The 17402-nt window shown below is 38.3% G+C and overlaps 1 protein-coding gene across 1 annotated transcript in view; it reads left to right on the forward strand.

Annotated features, from left to right (window-relative positions):
* STX7 (syntaxin 7) overlaps nt 1-16601 on the forward strand; it is a 33908-nt gene extending 17307 nt beyond the window's left edge. The window contains exons 4-10 of the mRNA XM_063309947.1: nt 548-638; nt 6042-6179; nt 8033-8085; nt 9912-10002; nt 11072-11144; nt 13296-13378; nt 14902-16601. Of these exons, the coding sequence (XP_063166017.1) occupies nt 548-638; nt 6042-6179; nt 8033-8085; nt 9912-10002; nt 11072-11144; nt 13296-13378; nt 14902-14997 (625 nt within the window). The 3' untranslated portion in view covers nt 14998-16601. The remainder of the gene's footprint in view (nt 1-547; nt 639-6041; nt 6180-8032; nt 8086-9911; nt 10003-11071; nt 11145-13295; nt 13379-14901) is intronic.
* The last annotated feature ends 801 nt before the right edge of the window (nt 16602-17402 follow it).

Here is a 17402-nt window from a genome sequence, read left to right on the forward strand (position 1 = left end):
AGTGCTGGCGTTTTATCAAAGTGTTCAGCATCTTGAAAATGAAATGGAAGAGAGAGCGGGGTGAACGTTTATCTGTTTATGGACATGTTAATACATCAAGTATATTGTTGGCATTGCTGAACCCCCAGATAGTATCAGAAATGAAAAACCCACGGAGCTAATTAAAGCCATCAAGCTGAGTCAAAAAGTTCGAACTACATGTTTGCTACCTTCGAGATTTTAGATACAACTGTCACTAAATGTTGCAGTCAAACTGCAACAAACTCAAACGAAGATTTTGTGAGCGTCTCTATGTAAAAATACCATATTTCTTTTGTGGCTTTTATGTCACCAATTTTTGTCAATTATTCTTTTTATGAAGTGAAATCTGCTCCAACACTGTGCAATTCTTCGGTCTTGGTTTGTGTTGAACTAAAGCCAGGAGTTATTTTGGACACATTCAGTAATAAACATTCATTTCCCAAAGGTTTATCTTAAAGGCAGTTGACAGTGAACCAGTAATATTTGTACAGTAACCCAGCAGATCACTTGTAACTTTCTGTTTTAGGCAACAAAAGCAGCAGTATACAAATCAACTTGCCAAAGAGACAGACAAATACATAAAAGAATTTGGATCTCTGCCTTCAATAAGTGAGCAGGTATATGAATATAGTGTTCGTATAAAAGTTTTGTTTTTTAAAGCTGCTGTTCTTCAATTCTGTGGTATGTTCTTGCAAGCATTGATTCCTGAGGCAAATCCTGCAAAACATCTGAAAGAAGTTGGTGTAGTTGTCATAACTAAGAAGCCAGAGATTTCTGAACTGTTTGGATTATAAGCTGGCCCACTGATTATAATCATTTTAATAACATGGACTGTAAAATTATGCAGTTATCCTATTGATTTTATTGGACCTAAAATATACCCAGAATTGCAATACGTGCTGGCTGGGAAATTCTGAGAGTTGAAGTCCACACCCCTGAAAGTTGCCAAGGTTGAAGAACACCGATCTGGAGTGTTGCATATATGACACTCTGCCTAAACTGAATTTGGGACAAATGTTTGTTGTTTTAGAATATGCAATCATATGACTATAAATGATTTACAAAGGAAAGCATCTACAATGTAGTAATATAATGATACAATTATAAGAAATATTTACCATCTTCAGACCATAACACACAAACATTTGCTAGGTTGCTATCTTCACTAATTAAAAAGGTCCTCCAGAAGAGTTCAGTTTTTAAAAGTTGTCTTCTGTTGATGAGTACTGCTCTGCATGTGTGTTAAATATGAGAGGTACGAGGATGAAGCTTGAAGAAACCCAAAACTCTACACTCTTACTCTAAATTTCTGAAGTAGTACAGGATTTTCCTACAGCAGATTTTCCATACCTGGTGAGATCCATCACAGGTCCTGAATTCCAGCAAGTGTGGTGAATACCTCTGGGGTATATCACTTTGGGAAAGGTGGCCTTTCCATTTCTTTTTTGCCACATTGTTAGACTTATAGAACTAATTCAGGAGGGAGCTTTTCTTGCTAGTATATAGGAGGCACACAAAATGAAAAATGTGTTTTGCTTAATAGTCAGGATAAAACACCCAAATCGAAATGTTCCATAATTTTTTAAAATTGGCTATGTTCTGATGGGACAAATCTTGAAATTCTTTCAGAGAAAACAATGGAAACGTAGAGCTAAGGCTGCGAAATTAAGTGAGATGGCAGTCCATGCTGACTGCTACTGGACACCCAACTTGCTGAAACATTGGTCAATGGGATGTTTTTTAAAAATACTTTGTAAAACATTAAAACAAATCCCCAGAGGAATCAATGGGAATACAGCTCTGCGCTCAACTACTGAAAAAGCAGTTTGTTCAGATTAGAATCTGTCAATGGTAGAGCCCCTGGAGGTTCTAATTTCAGCAAAGAAGTATTTTAAGTTCTTTAAATAAATTTTGAACCACTGGGTCAACATACTAATAGGACAGAAGAGCTAATCTCTCAACCAGTTTTCATTTAGCATCTCTCCTTGCCTGCAGACAGACAAATCAGGCAGATGTGCACAAATGCTACTTTTTTCATTTTCTGTGAGAAGTTTCCTTAAAGTTTTCATTAAAAAAAAAAAGCATCCTTTGGATAGATTTTGTTATTTGTTTTTTTGTCTGCTTGTTTTTAATAGCCATGTTATCCTACTAAAATCAGGTATCAGGTTTGGCATGTTCCCCCCCCCCCCCGAACTTTATTGTGAAATCATAAAACCAGCAACAGTAACTGTTGCCAAATTTTTTGCTTGAGCATGTAAATGAATTGAACTGAAGATGTTGCCTGGTCTGGCAATGAGATGTCTGCAAGAAAACAACAAAACTCAGCACCAAGCACTCCACAAATGAATTGCTGTTTGAGGGGAAAAACGGTGGTGGTGGTGGGAGTCTGCTACTGTTTCTTAACTTCAAGAATAGCATAGCAAGAAAATACAAGAGCATACAGACAGGGCACATGTACTCAAACATCCCAAACCTCAGCAAAGCAGTCCAAACTAACGATGTAATAGTGAATTTTGCATTTACAGAACCTTAAAAAGTATTTGCAATATTTTGCACACAATCCTGCACACCTTTGCATTAATCTATCTGCTAAATAAAGCATAGTGCAATTTTCATGCCACCAGTGTGAGCTTTAACTGCAGTCCATTATCTGCATGCACACTGAACTTCCCTATAGCATAGAATCTTTTCAAAACAGCAATAATTTACTTGGCAGACATTCTTGTTTGAGTAGTTTCATTCTGTCTGGGTATGTGTTTAACTGTTGCTTTCTTCTCAGCATTCTCTCCTACTTCATCCTGCCTAATCTAAGTTAATAGCAGTAGGGCCATCACTTGCTACTACTGCTAGGTTGGAAAGAAATAATATTTTTATTGGGGGGGAAAAAAATAAAAAACCTTCACATCACAAAAAAGTCCCATCATAGAGCTTGAAATGGTATTGTTCTGAAGTTTGAATAAATTGCTTGAAACTTGGATGTATTATTTTGAGGTCAAAACAGATGGCTGAAGATTGAAATGTGGTGCACATCCTTCCTGATAACTATTCTCTTGGGGGATGTTTATATAAAAGACGTTCAGCATAACATTTGATTTCATTTTGTTTGGGCTGTAAATAGTCTCCTGTGTTTTTGAGAAAGGAGAAGTTAGGTTATTCATACTTTTTAGTTCAACTCCATCCAGCACATGCATGTATTAGAAACGGATGTTCAGTTTGTCAGTAAATTGTATATCTCTTACATTCCTATTCACCTACCTACCAGATGCAGTATGAAGTACTTAAGGTAGAGGGACTGGGACCAAAGAAACCCAACTTGAAGTATCTACTTGACAGTCCTCTTCCTGATGACTTCAGCTAGTCCTCTGCCCAACTTACCCCATACAGTTGCAGGGATAAAATTAGAAAAGATCTCCATGTGCATCACCTTGAGCTTCTGAAGGAAAAGCAGGATATACATGCAGTGTGGGATAGGAGCTACTAGAATATGGATACCCTTCAGTAAACATAGGGTGCAATTACCCAAGATAGATATCTGTTTGTACCAGTTTGGCAGCCCTTAAAAGAACTCCCCATGTCCACCTATGTGTCTAAGCATTAGACTTCCATACAATCCATTCAGAAAGGATCATGGGACTTTCACTGATGTGCAAAACTAGCATTTTTACAAAGAAGGATAACTTTCAGTGTCCAGAGATACTCTAAGAATAGTTGACCTTGTCATAAATAGTGAGGGTGAAGGAATTATTTTACTTGCATTTTAATGTGAACTTAATCTCCACTTCCCTATATTCCCTAACTAGAATATGGTGATATTCCACATATCCTCGTTTTTCCACATTTTGCAATGCAGTCTTGAAAAAGAATGGAACAAAATGTGTATTTGGGGAATGTACATGAAAGCGAATACATTTTTTTCTGTGGACTTTAAAAAAAGATTGCAAATGGATACAAAATGTTAGTGATTTGGGTTTGTTGCTTCTCGGCTGATCTGTATTTTAACTGTTGTAATGTTTGTAATTGTTTTTTATTTTATTTTAATTTTGTTGGCCACCCAGAGTCTGATGAATTGAGATGGGCAGCCATATAAATTGGATGGATAATAAGTAAATAAATAAATGTGAGACAGAAGGAACTGACTTAGAATCAACATATGTATGTACTTTTAGGTACATATACTTGTTTAAACTATCTACTTTATAAAACTACATAAAAAGAATTAGGGATGAATGATTGTAGATTGCTTTGTTCAAGTGGCTGAATTTTTACCAATTTGGCATTCATTTTAAAGAGGTAATTTGATTTCCATTGGAATGAGACATAGAATTGTATAGGACAAATTTTTGCTCGGTTCATACACTACATTCTAGTGTAACTTTTTTATAGTAATTTTATTAAACATTACAATTAAAAAGATTAAAAACTAATACAGAATAAAAGAATAAAAAGGTGCAGAAAAGAAAAAATAGAAAAGAAAAAATATGAATATAGCAAAGAAAAAAGAAATATAAAGAAATGACTCCCCCTTTCACCACAAGTATAAACAATTTTAGTAATCACCTTCTCTTAAAATACAACAAATGATCTCTTCTTTCCATATCCCATCTCTTATCTATAAACAAATCCACAAAACCTTGTCATTTCAGTCCTGGTGTCAGCAAAAGTCCATTAAGGGTTACCAGAGATAACAACATATTTATTTTAACCTTGATCAAATAAGCCAACTCCTTCAAATAAAATAAATAAACCAATTCCTCCCTTTTATTTTTAACAATCTTGATCTTTAATCCCTTCAAATAATGTCCTAGAACTTGATTTCTTTTCATTTTTTCTTTGTCCCTTCTCACAAAATTCTTCAAAGCTTTAACAAATCTCTTTTGTAAATCCAATATAGTAAAGTTATCTAGGTCACTCTTTTGGTTTGTTATTTGTATATCTCTTTTAGTTATTAAGATATGAGCCGGCTTTATTTGTAGATCTGGTGGAACTTCTTTTTCTATATCATTCTTGTAGCCTACTATTTTAAAATCCACTTTCAGATCAGTCTCAGTCTTGTCTGGTAACTCTTCTGTAACATCTTTTAAATACAGTCTGTCTACAATGGCAGACACTTTTAAAATTAACTTCTGGGTCCATTGTTCACAAATATCCTTCAATACATCCAGTGCTAAAATATTTTGCTCCATTCTGTATTAGTAAGTCAAATTTAAGTGTTCTTCTGCTTTAATTATAATCTTTAGTTCCTTCTGGTTCCCTCTAGTATCCGACTTCAAAGTCCCATCCTATCTTTTTTTTTTTAAGAATTCAAAACAATAGCATTTTCCATTGGAAGGATTGTTATAATTAATTCCAGAATCTTATTTCAAATCCATGTGGACCCTAACTCCGTTTTTAACTTTCCAAAATCAACATTTTAATCACCCTTTTGCTGTTTATTTAAAAAAAAAGATTTTTTTTAAGTCCTTAAACTTGTGTTTAAAGCTTCTTTTGCTGAGGATTGAAGGAAACTCACCTGTTGCTATAAAACTTGTCGATCCAAAGGCTCTTAATAGCTGAAAAGTAGTTAACAAGGAATTTCCAAAAGTGATTAGAAAAGGAACCCAGTGTCCTTTCAAAGGCGTCAAGCACAGTTTGAGCAAGATGGCTGTTCCCTCGTCTCCCAGAGCTATAAACCCACCAGGGACAGCTGTCTTGTGTTCTTCTCATGAGGAGAAACTGTCTGGAGCAATTTCGGGCAATCTCAAGTCCTCTTCTTGTCTGGAGAGGAATTACAAAGAGCCGGTATACTCGCCAGCTATTCATTCTGCCGTGGTTAACTTCAGTTCACCATTTCTTTCCCAGATACGTTATAGTGTAACGTAATGATGTCATGTGATATTTGAACCCCGTCTCTGTGTAGAGACCTGTCAAATTCCAGTAGAACATGAATGAAAGTAAAATTCTCCAAAGCTTCAGGTTAGTTAAAGAGTTGGTTTACAGTGAAACTATTTTGATTTTCTTGTTTGTTTGCCTTCTTTGTTTAGCGTCAGAGAAGACTACAAAAGGATCGACTGGTGAATGAATTCACCACGACACTTACAAATTTCCAGCGAGTCCAAAGACAGGCTGCTGAGAAGGAGAGAGAATTTGTAGCAAGAGTTCGAGCCAGTTCTAGGGTATCGGTAAGTATATATTAATCAACACTTTTACTTATTGCGGAAGATAATGGAAGAATTGAAATAGATAATACCATTTTTTTTCTTACTACAATGTACATTTTAGAGTGCATGGAGTACAGTATTAATATCATCTGTGTGAAGTCCATTACTAAAGTCCATTTGGGAAATGCAGTAAAAGTTGATCAAATGCCAGATGTTCCGAAGTCACAATCAATTATACATTACATAGTTTGGGACAGGAGGAATCAATAACTTGAGAGATTTTCTTGTGTCCAGGAATCACACCAGCCCAAGTCAGATCTGAATACAGTGGCTTTGTAGGCCTAGAAAGGAAGATGCTTGGCCTTCATTTTTGTCAGTTTGAGGGGCTTTACAGACAGCTGAATAGAATAGGTATATGGTGTGCAGGTATTGGATCTTATACTTGTCTAAGTAAATACTTACTATAAAACTCTCTGCATAATTGCATATATTAATTAATCAGTGCTTTCTGCTGTTTTCTCTATGGCAGTGTTTCTCAACCTCAGCAACTTCCAGATGTGTGGATTTCAACTCCCAGAATTCCCCAGCCAGGCTGGCTGGGGAGTTCTGGGAGTTGAAGTCCACACGTCTGAAAGTTGCTGAGGTTGAGAAACACTGCTCTATGGAGCAGAAATCTGCATTGAGCAGTGAATCCTAAGAAGTGTCCTGCTTCCTTTCCAAGTTAGTATTGACCTTGGAGGTGCATTAACTTGATCCTAATTTAGGGGAACTGAAAATTGAGAGAAGATGATTTTTTAATTTTTTAAATCTCTTTATCCTCTACCCCCCCACCCCCCAAATGCCTTTATAGAGGATTGGGATTGGGGATGGAACAGCTGTTATGGAAGGAAAGAATTATCTAAAAGTGGATCACTCTTGTATTCATCTCACAATGTTTAGAGGGATTTCCCAACCACCCTGAAGGGTTTTCAGAGATCATAGTAATCAGAAAAGATGCTTTACTCTGCAAGAGTTCCTACTTTATATTACTATTCTAAGTAGTTGCATCCTATCCTAGTTCTTTTTAGTAGCACATTATAAGGTCTGTCTGACATCCTGGACAGACATCCATTCCTTTTTCTAAAAATGGAAAGGAAAATAAAATATTTCCAACCCACTCAGATGGCTACTCTTCAACCTTCATGGTGTCCCTTTTCTGTTTTCCCTTCATTCTCTGACTTCTATTATCCTCCAATTTCTGTTTTTATTATAATGCACACATGTTCATTCCTTGTTTTAATCAGGAAGATGCTGGGAATACTCTTTTTGGTCTTTTAAATTTTCAGTGTTAAGCAGTACTCTAATCATATTTATGCTTGGATTTGAGTATCACACAGTGTTGAATGCTGGTGGTACTGTCAGCCCTCCCAGGTAAACCAGACAGGAAACACGACTAGATGAACTAATTCTACTTTATTGTAAGGCTACATTAACAGAAACTTGCAAGTCTGAAATTACAAATCTCCCGCCCCCCCTATTGATCTCTTGAGTGGTCAGGGCAGATCTTTCCTAATTTTCTTCTTTAGACTGTTACCCTCTTGTGGACTCCCCTTCCTTTTATCTGATTGTTCCCTAGGCAGCATCTCTTCCCTCTGTTCTCCAAGGTCCCCCTCACATTCTATCACAGGTACACCAATGTTCTAATATCAGACACTAGAACCGTATTTTGTAGTTCCCCTGAGCTCTTCTGGTTGGGTCAGGGTTTAACTTGGAACTCCAGAACTCCAGATCTGTTCTTTTATCTGATCAAGTGCTTAAATCTTGCTGATGAACAGTGAAGTAGATTCAACTCCCCCTCCAAGGTTGCAAGTTGTTATTTTTATATTATTTGACAGGGTGGTGCCCCAGAAGAAAGCTACAGAGAAGGAACCCTTGTATCTTGGGATAGGTAAGAAATCTGATAGAATGTGAAAACATTCCACTTACAGAATATAAACGATGAAAAAAAAACCCTCTGTTTATTTTATTACAAATTCTTGCATCTCTAATAAGCAGACAATAGTATAACACTACTGTGTTACAAAGTGCACTATGATTTTAACTCTATATTCTGTTTTTTTGGGTATTAATGTATATTGTTCAAAAGTCCCTGTTTGAGTGGTCCATGGCCCATTATTATGACCTGCACTTTGAGGAGAAATTGGAGGACTGATGTGGGTGGGGGATTAATAGTGGAAGCTGAAGATATTACAGCTTCAACTATTAATCCCCCACCCACATCAATCTTCCAATTTTAGGTCATAATGGGCCATGGACCATTCAAACAGGGACTTTTGAACAATACACATTAATACCCGAAAAAAACAGAATATAGAGTTAAAATACAGAGTCGTTATTATACAAGTTGGGTGGTAAAGAAATATGACAAATAAATAAATTACCTTCTTCCCATGAATCCTCTTGATGTACATATGGAGCATCCATGGGGACCGTAGTATATCTCTTTGTAGTAGGAAAAATCAAGCCAAATTTTGTGGATTATTATAGTAGTGGTCAGTTTTCAATGCTGGCACGCCTAGTACTTCTTAGTACTTATTCTACATTTAAGAAGGTTTTCCTCCCTTTCCTGTAAGTGTACACAGGCTTCAGAAACCAAACTGCCAAGGCTAGGACAGTATGAATACTGCCCCACATAGTTTTTTCCAGAACAAATTTAGTAGAATGGTCTGTGTAAAATATGAAAATTGACTATAGAGTTCCCTCACTGAGTACATGTAATTAGGGTACAGCTATGTTAGAAAAATCTGTTGAGTCCAGTACACTAAAACTCTGATTAAAATGCCAAGACCTATGTGAAACAAATTAATTGTGATATCAGTTAAAGACCCAATGGGAGTATTGAAGAAGCTGTTTATAGCCTTATTTTAGAAAGTTGTTAAAATAGTGGTATAGACACGCTTTACTGGAATGTAGGACAAGTCTCAGCAGAAAAATTCTGCATCTGTTCCACCAACAAATTTCAGAGAGATGTTCCAGAGCAGCAGCAGACAGCAGACAATCTAGTTATCAAGTCTTGATTCATGCATTAAGGTTTGATGGGGTGAAATATCCTGTTGGAAGAACACAATGTAAAAAGCATTTTCTGTCCAGGTAGTCTCCTTGGGTTCCAGCAACATGGACTCCTTATCTTTGGAATCTTGCTCCCCAGAGCTGGGGTGGAATAACAGTTTCTCCTCCTTTTCGCTCTCCTGGTCTCCTGTGACTCAGAAGTTAGTTAATTGTTTGGTGGAGCTTGCTTCCACTGAAGGGGATATCGCAGTGTTTCTCAAGCTTGGTAGCGTGAAGATGCATGGAATTCAACTCCCAGAATTCCCCAGCCAGCATACTGGCTGGAGAATTCTGGGAGTTGAAGTCCACACATTTTCAAGTTGCCATGGCTGAGAAACACTGGTCTATAGGATTGCAGTTTGAATGTATATATTATGAGCAAAACGCATCCCAAAGTTTCTTAGGAAGCCTTTAAGATGTATCTTGTAGTTAGAATAAAAAAGGATGCAGGATGTTGTGCTTCTTTTGTGAGAGACTGATCTGTTAGATTTTAGTAAGCAGGAATATTGGGAGGATTGCTTGGACTCATTACTCACTTCGGGATTACTGATCTCCTGATTTTATGGTGGATCACTTTTAATGGAGTCAAGATATATATTTTTTCCACATGTAACAGCCTAACAGTGTATAATATACTTCGGTATTCTGTGTATGTTTAACTTAAAGCCAACCTCAGACTCAAGTACTAGATGAAGAAATCACAGAAGATGACCTTCGGCTTATTGAAGAGAGAGAATCAGCCATCAGGCAGCTGGAGGTGAGCGCTGGGTGGGGAGATCAGGAGCAAGATTTTATTTATCTTAATACGGCTGTGCACTTAAACATCCTGAGGTGGAACTTGTTGCCTTTTAAGTTGTAAGTTCCTCTATTAATAAATGGGTATATTCAGGACACCACATAGCACCATCTCACTTTACAAGATTTTAAAGTTTCTGCTTTCTTCATGGGTACCAGTGCGTCATTAGAATAGTCTTTCGTAATCTTGTACCTTCCAGATATGTTAGGATGTCAGCTCCCATTGGGAGTTAGAGTCTGAATCCTAACACAAATGCAGTTTCCCAGTTTGGGGTAAATGCTGCTATAGAATAACATAAGCATGACCCACATGCTCAGCAGGGAGAACTTGCTAGCACAAAAGTATGCCGTGCTTTTCTCCATTTGTAAAATCCAAAGACTTTGAATTGCTCGACACTTCTGTCCCCGCCATTGCTGTATCATATAAAAATGTATTAAATAATTGCCTCAGAATCCTTCTAAGTGTTGTGTTCTGACTCATGGTATCTCTTTGGTTTTTAAATGATTGGAAGAATTAAGGCTAAAATTATACTTTTAAATATTGCCAAGATGAACACAGTTGTGTTCATGCTTACATTCAATATTTGGAACACATTTATTGTACTTTGTTTTACTTTCCGTTGTTTTTATTTTTGGCTTTAATTAAACAACATACGCACACGTACGAAGGTTTCTCATGCATGTGATACTGATATCGGTGTGTGTATCCTACACGATATGCAGTATATGTGATAATTTCAATAGGTGATTACCATGGTTCACTGTTACCATCCATATATAATCTGTGTTGGTAAGCAACTCATTCATAATTTTTATCCTGCCTTCAAATTTAGGATCTCCAAGGGTGGTTGTCTACTCTTCTCAAACATAGTACAAGTTGAAAATTACTTACGGACTAGCTGTTTCATCAAAGCATCTCTATCCTGCGTCTATTTCCTCCCCTCTGTCTATGCTAAAGTGCTTGCAGTTTGTTCCTGTGGTTGCATTATTCTGGGCTGAACATTGTTTTCATATAGTTTCTTTGTTCATAGGCAGACATTCTTGACATAAATGAAATATTTAAAGATTTGGGGATGATGATTCATGAACAAGGTGATGTGATAGGTAAGCAAAGGTTAATCTTTTGGTCAACCTTTTGAGAACTTGCTTTTTTTGGGGGCCACATTTGGGCACAGTAGTTATATTGTGTTAGCTTTTATAGGTATAAATGTTATAGCAGTGGGGGGAAATCTAGAGTTAATTGGAAAAAAGACCTGCGTTAAGAGGAAATATGGTTTATCAGGAATCTGAAGTGAGGTTGGTTTGAAAGGCTCAGTAGCCTCATGGTCCTTGGCCATGTTATATAGCTGGGATGAGAGTTTTAGCCCAAATTATCTGGAGGGGGCAGTCAGTTGGGGACTGCCTCATTCATTTTCAGTATAACATCAGCTGACATACAGGTGCCTCCACGCAACAGCAGGTGCTCTCTTTCATTGGGAACAAGAATATTCAAGGGTTAGAGCTTATTAAATTGTTCACTAGAATTTTTCAGGTTGCCCTGGAGCTTTATTTCCTGTAGCATTAGATTACAGGGAGATATAATGATCAGGATGCATAGTGGAATAATACTTTACAGATAGTCTTCACTTAACAATGGTAACTGAGCCTGAAATTTCCATTGCTAAGCCATGCGGTTGTAAAGCGAGGTGGCACTGCTTAGCAATGTCAATCCTACCAATTCCCCTTGCCATCGTTAAGTGAATTTTACCCACCGTTAGCCTGAACACCCACCCCAAGCCAAACCATTCTGGGCTTGGTTCCTCCCAGCCTTGAACACTGCCTTCAACTCCCTCCTGCCTATCTCCCCCCCATCTCTGCCCTTTTGGAAGCCCTGCACCCTGCCTTGGGGGGTGGGAAGCCCACCTGCACAGCCCAAGACGTCCCATCCCACCTGCGCGGGCCTGAGGTTGCCAACAGCAAGCTATCCCCAGCCTGCATTCCTTCACCCAGCTGCCTCCTCTCCCTGTTCCCCACACCTACATTTGCCTTTTTCATTCAATCCCTGCAGGAGAAGCATTACCAGCTGCCTGCTTTTGTGAGTCCTTTTCAGACCCAGCTTCCCAATTGTTTCTTCCACTGGCTCCCTTCAGAATGCTATCTTCTCAGTGATAAGATGATAAGATAAGGTGAGAAGATAGCATTCTGAAGAAATGATCGAGAAGCTGGGTCTGAAAAAGACTCAGCAAAGGCAGCCAGGCATTTTTGCTTCGCCTGTGGCAGCTGAGTAAAAAAAACAAAGATAGGTGCGGGGAACCGGGAGAGGAGGCAGCTGGGTGAAGGAATGCAGGCTGGGGAGGGTGGAGCTTGCTATTGGTGTGGGTGGGACAAGACGGGACACCTTGCGCTGTGTGGGTGGGCTTCCCACCCCCAAGGCAGGTTGCAGGCCTTCCAAAAGGGCAGAGATTGGGGGGGAGATGGGTGGGGACAATTGAAGCACCCACACAGTCGTAAATGCGGGCAGGCTACTAAGCGACCGAATTTTGATCACGTGACTGAGGGGGTGCTGCAACAGTTGTAATTTCGGGTGCAGGTGGTAAGGCCATTTTTTCAGTGCCGTCGTAATTTTGAATGGTCGCTGAATGAATGGTCATTAAGTGAGGATTACCTGTAAAAGAAGAACGTCTAGTTAGAATTTTTTAAAAATGTGCACAGAATGGATGAGGATTGAGGTTTTTAAAATCTCTTTTATTGCATTGTTTATTCATAGCTCATTTCATAAAAGATGCGATTACAATATGGGAAGTGACATCCATAAGTAAAAAGAATACAGTATACGTGGAATTATGCTTCAAAACAACCGCAACTACAACAACAACAAAGGGCTCCACTAAAATCCCAGTCATGTGCAGATTCACTTTCTCCCCTCCACCCCATAATTTACATGTAATTCAACATACCTCCTCCCCTTTTTAAGTAGTGTTTGGTCTCTTTCTCTACCTTGATTCCTTGATTCCTATTGTCAGGAACAGAAAACACAGATTTTCCTGGTATCAGGACATTGTTAAAGTAGGCATTTCCAGCAGCATCCTGTATTTGTTGGAACCTGTACCGTTGTCCTTGCTTTTAATTTAATATATTTTCAAATAATTGTTCTTGGGATTTATCTCAAAAGTTACAAAATGGATCTAAAGATATAAAGACTCAGAGCAAGATTTCTCTGTATGCATGTTGACTTCAGAGGACAATTGTAATGTTTTTTTTCCTCCATTCCCAAAGATAGCATAGAAGCTAATGTAGAAACGGCTGAAGTCCATGTTCAGCAAGCAAACCAGCAGTTGTCAAGAGCATCAGAGTACCAGGTAAACATTACCACAAGTGAAAATACGACAGGTATTCCTCATTTAGTAACTGCAGTTGGTTCCGATGACTTGGTCATTAAGTGAAATGGTCGCTAAGTGAACACATGACAGATCGAGAGAGAGAGAGAGAAAGATGCTGCAAAGATCACCGGTTTCTGCTGTCTCATTTAGATAAAGTTCTCCTGCAGTGTCCTGTACCTGACCTGGTTTTTTTACCTCTTTTTGCCCCCTTGCAAGATAGAGAGATTGCCTAAACAAGCGATCTCTTCCTGAGCTGCTTTTCTCCTCAGCATAGTACTCCCTAAAAAGTGCTAACCCAAAGTTAAGAAGCTCAGCTTTGTGACCTTAATTAGTTGATTAGAATCCTCCAGCTGGCTGGCAGCTGCTGCCTGCAATTGACCAGACCTTAATCAGTTTCACACTGAAGGCTTCTGTTGTCATTAGTGGAAGCTTTGGTTGGAAAATGAATTTTTTATTATCATTCATTACTGTCGTATTTGCGAAGAATCGCTGTCTAAGGCAGTTGCAAAACGAGAACTACCTGTATTTTAGACATTTTCCATGTATTCTATTAAGAGTTTAAATTTTACATTTCAGATTAACTTAAAGGGCAGACCTTTGCACCTCTCCTGGCTTTCAAAGGCAATGCTTCCTTGCCTTGGAGACCAAAGTTTTGATGCAGGCCAAGCATCCATGTAGTCTGATTTTTGCCACTGTAACTCAGTTCCCTCTTTTTCCTTGAGCTCTTCAGCTTCAATAGTTTGCCTTGAGACTGCTTGGATTGCAGCCAAGCAGTGGTAGGAAATGCTTTTAGTGCATGCAAAGGACACAGTTTGCTGTATTTGTTACCCTTTGCTAGCCAGAGTTTATTGACAGGAGACATCCTTCTTAGTGAGAGTGTGCCATTCCTCAGGGAAGTATAAAAACTGCATTCAGCTATAAGTTATAATAAGTCTTCGTTTAGCAACTGCCTTGTTTAGCAACCGTTCGCAGTTATGACAGTGACGAAAAAGTAATTTTATGACCACATTTATGACCTTCACAGGTCTATACAGCAAAGGAAAGCTGAAAGAAGATCATAAGCACACTTGCAGTTTCACCTAGCAACCACTTCACTTAATGACCGAGTTGCCAGTCCCAATTGTGGTCGCTAAATGAGGACTACCTGTACAGTTATATTATCGTGCCTTTTATTATACTCAGCAATGATTCAGTTATTGCTATTTCATACTTCAGGTTATGTCTGGAGTTCAAGTTGCATGTTGGGATGCTTGCATGACTGGACCATTTGCCCTTTGAAAATCTCTGCCTGTATAAAAGGGATGGGCTGGTGTTCTTTTCCTCTCAGTAGGGTTTTTTGGAGGGAATCTAGGACATAAAAGCCCAGGGATGAATCAGGCAAATGCAGCTCCGTAAGTGCAATTTTGGGGGAGAGCAGGGGGATGATCATCCAGTGATAGAATGTGCATTTCTGGACCTCTGGAAAGTTATATTAATACTGTCCTTTTTTTCCCTTCATTCAGCGCAAGTCCCGGAAGAAAATATGCATCCTTATTCTCATACTTGCAATAGGATTAACTGTCCTTGGGCTAATTATATGGGGAACAACAAGGAAATAGGATAAATTATACAAGAGGCTTCTAGTCATGTCCCAATGTGAAAGCTGTTCAGTAAATGATACGTCAATCTTGATAATTTCTGTTTTATCACAACGTGCATTTTTAATCCAAGAGTGCTTTTTCTTGGCTTCTGTATTAGGATTAATTTGAAGTTATCGCTGCTGTCTAGTTCACAAATATTTAACCCTGGGATAGGCAAGTTCTTATATAGTACCTGCTGTTCATTTCCTCTCCTCTAGGCCAAACTACTTGGAATCTTGTGTACAAGGGTGTTTTACCTCATTGGATCAAGTGGGTCAACCTTTCATGCAAGGATCAAAGGCTTGGTAGAGGGTTGTGTGTGGGCTGTCCATTGTCAAACACCAATTTAATCTATCAATTTAACTGCAACTTTATAGGAACAAATATGTATTTTTTTTTACAAAGGCTGTCTTCCTGATAGAAATTTCATATTTCCTGTCTTTGAGATACCATATGTATTCATTGGCTCATTCCATAAATTAGAGAATGGTCTGCCCATTTTGCTCACTCTATGCAAAGTTTAGTTCTAATAGGTTCTTGGAGGATGTGGTCTTGTAATCTTTCCAAAATGTGTGAATTAATTCTGCTGTTTCTCTTTTGCTTCAGAACTTTGTCTTTCTATTGCCACTTTTTTTATGTATAAACATGATACTGGGTATCAGCAAGCCTGACAGTTTCATTGAACAAGAAAGTTTGGGTAATGTAGATTTTTGTGTGTAACGTTGAAGTTAAGACTTCGGGACACACTTCAAACTAGTTGTTTGCACCTTAATTTATGCACTCATAGGTGTTTGACATTTAAAGGCTATGTGCAAAGTTAACATGTATAGCTACTTAACTACAAATTTACCTATCTACCTTTCTGTGGTTTAGTTGCCCATAGTATGCACATATCTCTTTGGAAAACTGTTATTAGTTATGTCATGGATCACAGCCGAATGAGGCAGTGGGAGTTCTGTGAGTGGAGTGGGTCATATATCTGAAACCCTACATTCCTGTGTATATTTGTGTCCCACAGGGTCCTCAAGGGGTGGAGGAAACTTTTAAACTGGGAGTGAAACACAATTAATCAAATCATCTGGCTCCCTGTTGCATGACCTCAGATTCAAAAGGGAGAGATCTTGCGTAGAGCAATCAGTAATAATTTGAGTTATACTTGAACTGTTTCAATCAACTGCCATTATGAACAGCAGATCTTATGTCCAATTTTTAACAAGCAATTAATCCTCTTTTCTTCAGCATGTAAGTACTTGGGTACTGAACCTTTTGATTTCTGAAGAATTACATACAGTTTAATTGTCTCGAGACTAAAGGTTTTTAAAAACTGCTTTTTGGGTGCCATTTTGGGATAACATAAATTTAAAAAGATGTTATTTGCCAGCTAATCAGTTCTTTGCTTTTTTAAAACTTATTCAATTGTATAAATCGAACTTACTAAATTGTATTGGATAAATGTTACTTTTTTGTACAGCAGTTTGATAGAGGAGCAGCATTTACAGGATAAACTTGAGACTTAAGATTTGGGGGGAACTAAAGCCAAACCGGGATTATACCATCTAAATAAAGTTACCTTAAAAAGTGAATATTTTGCTGTTTATGTTCCATTGTCATGTCTTCTGTGTGACATTTTGAAAGGAGCTGATCATAGGGTGAAACATCATCCAGAAGAAAGAACACCAACAAGGCGAATAAGGATAACTCTGCATCGTTTGAATTTACTACAAATGTCCTAATGGTGGTAGTGCTGTTACACAGCTTCTCTTACAGGCGTGTCTCTGCCACAAGGAAGTCCTCTTGTCTTAATGGACCATAGCAAGTGAGATTACAAATAAAGGTGGTGCATTATTAGTGCAGATAGCCAACAGTAATTCTGTTCATCATTTACAGAAAAAAATGTAAGAACTGTCTTGTCTAAATTCTTAAAAGCAAATTTGGGGGTAGGGGGAACCAGAACACATTTTAACTGAGCTCCAGGAACAAATACAGAGTTGCCCATAAAGCTTATCTGTGGCCTTGACCTTGCATCCTGCTTACCATGGCACAAGATACCTTACAAATTATGTCTGAGGGTCATGTGTTCATGAGATCACCTCCATTTCATCCTCCCCCCACTGCTGAGGCAATGTAGAATCATCTTTAAGTGTTTGGTTGTGGGAGGGGTATAGTTTTCTTCTCTCCACACAAAGCTTCCTGTACAGGCCATCTGGGGCACCTTGTTGACATAACTGGGGGTGATGTGATCAGAGACTGTGATCTGCTCAGCTCTAATTGACCACATAAGAACCTCCCTCATCCATTTTGCCTCAGCTGTGTGGGCAACCACCCCTCTGGCTTCAGCTCTTTTTTGGTTTTCTTGGCTTTATTAATAGGGATATCAACCTAAA

Source organism: Candoia aspera, chromosome 1 (assembly GCF_035149785.1).
Source record: "Candoia aspera isolate rCanAsp1 chromosome 1, rCanAsp1.hap2, whole genome shotgun sequence".
Classification (NCBI taxonomy): domain Eukaryota; kingdom Metazoa; phylum Chordata; class Lepidosauria; order Squamata; family Boidae; genus Candoia; species Candoia aspera.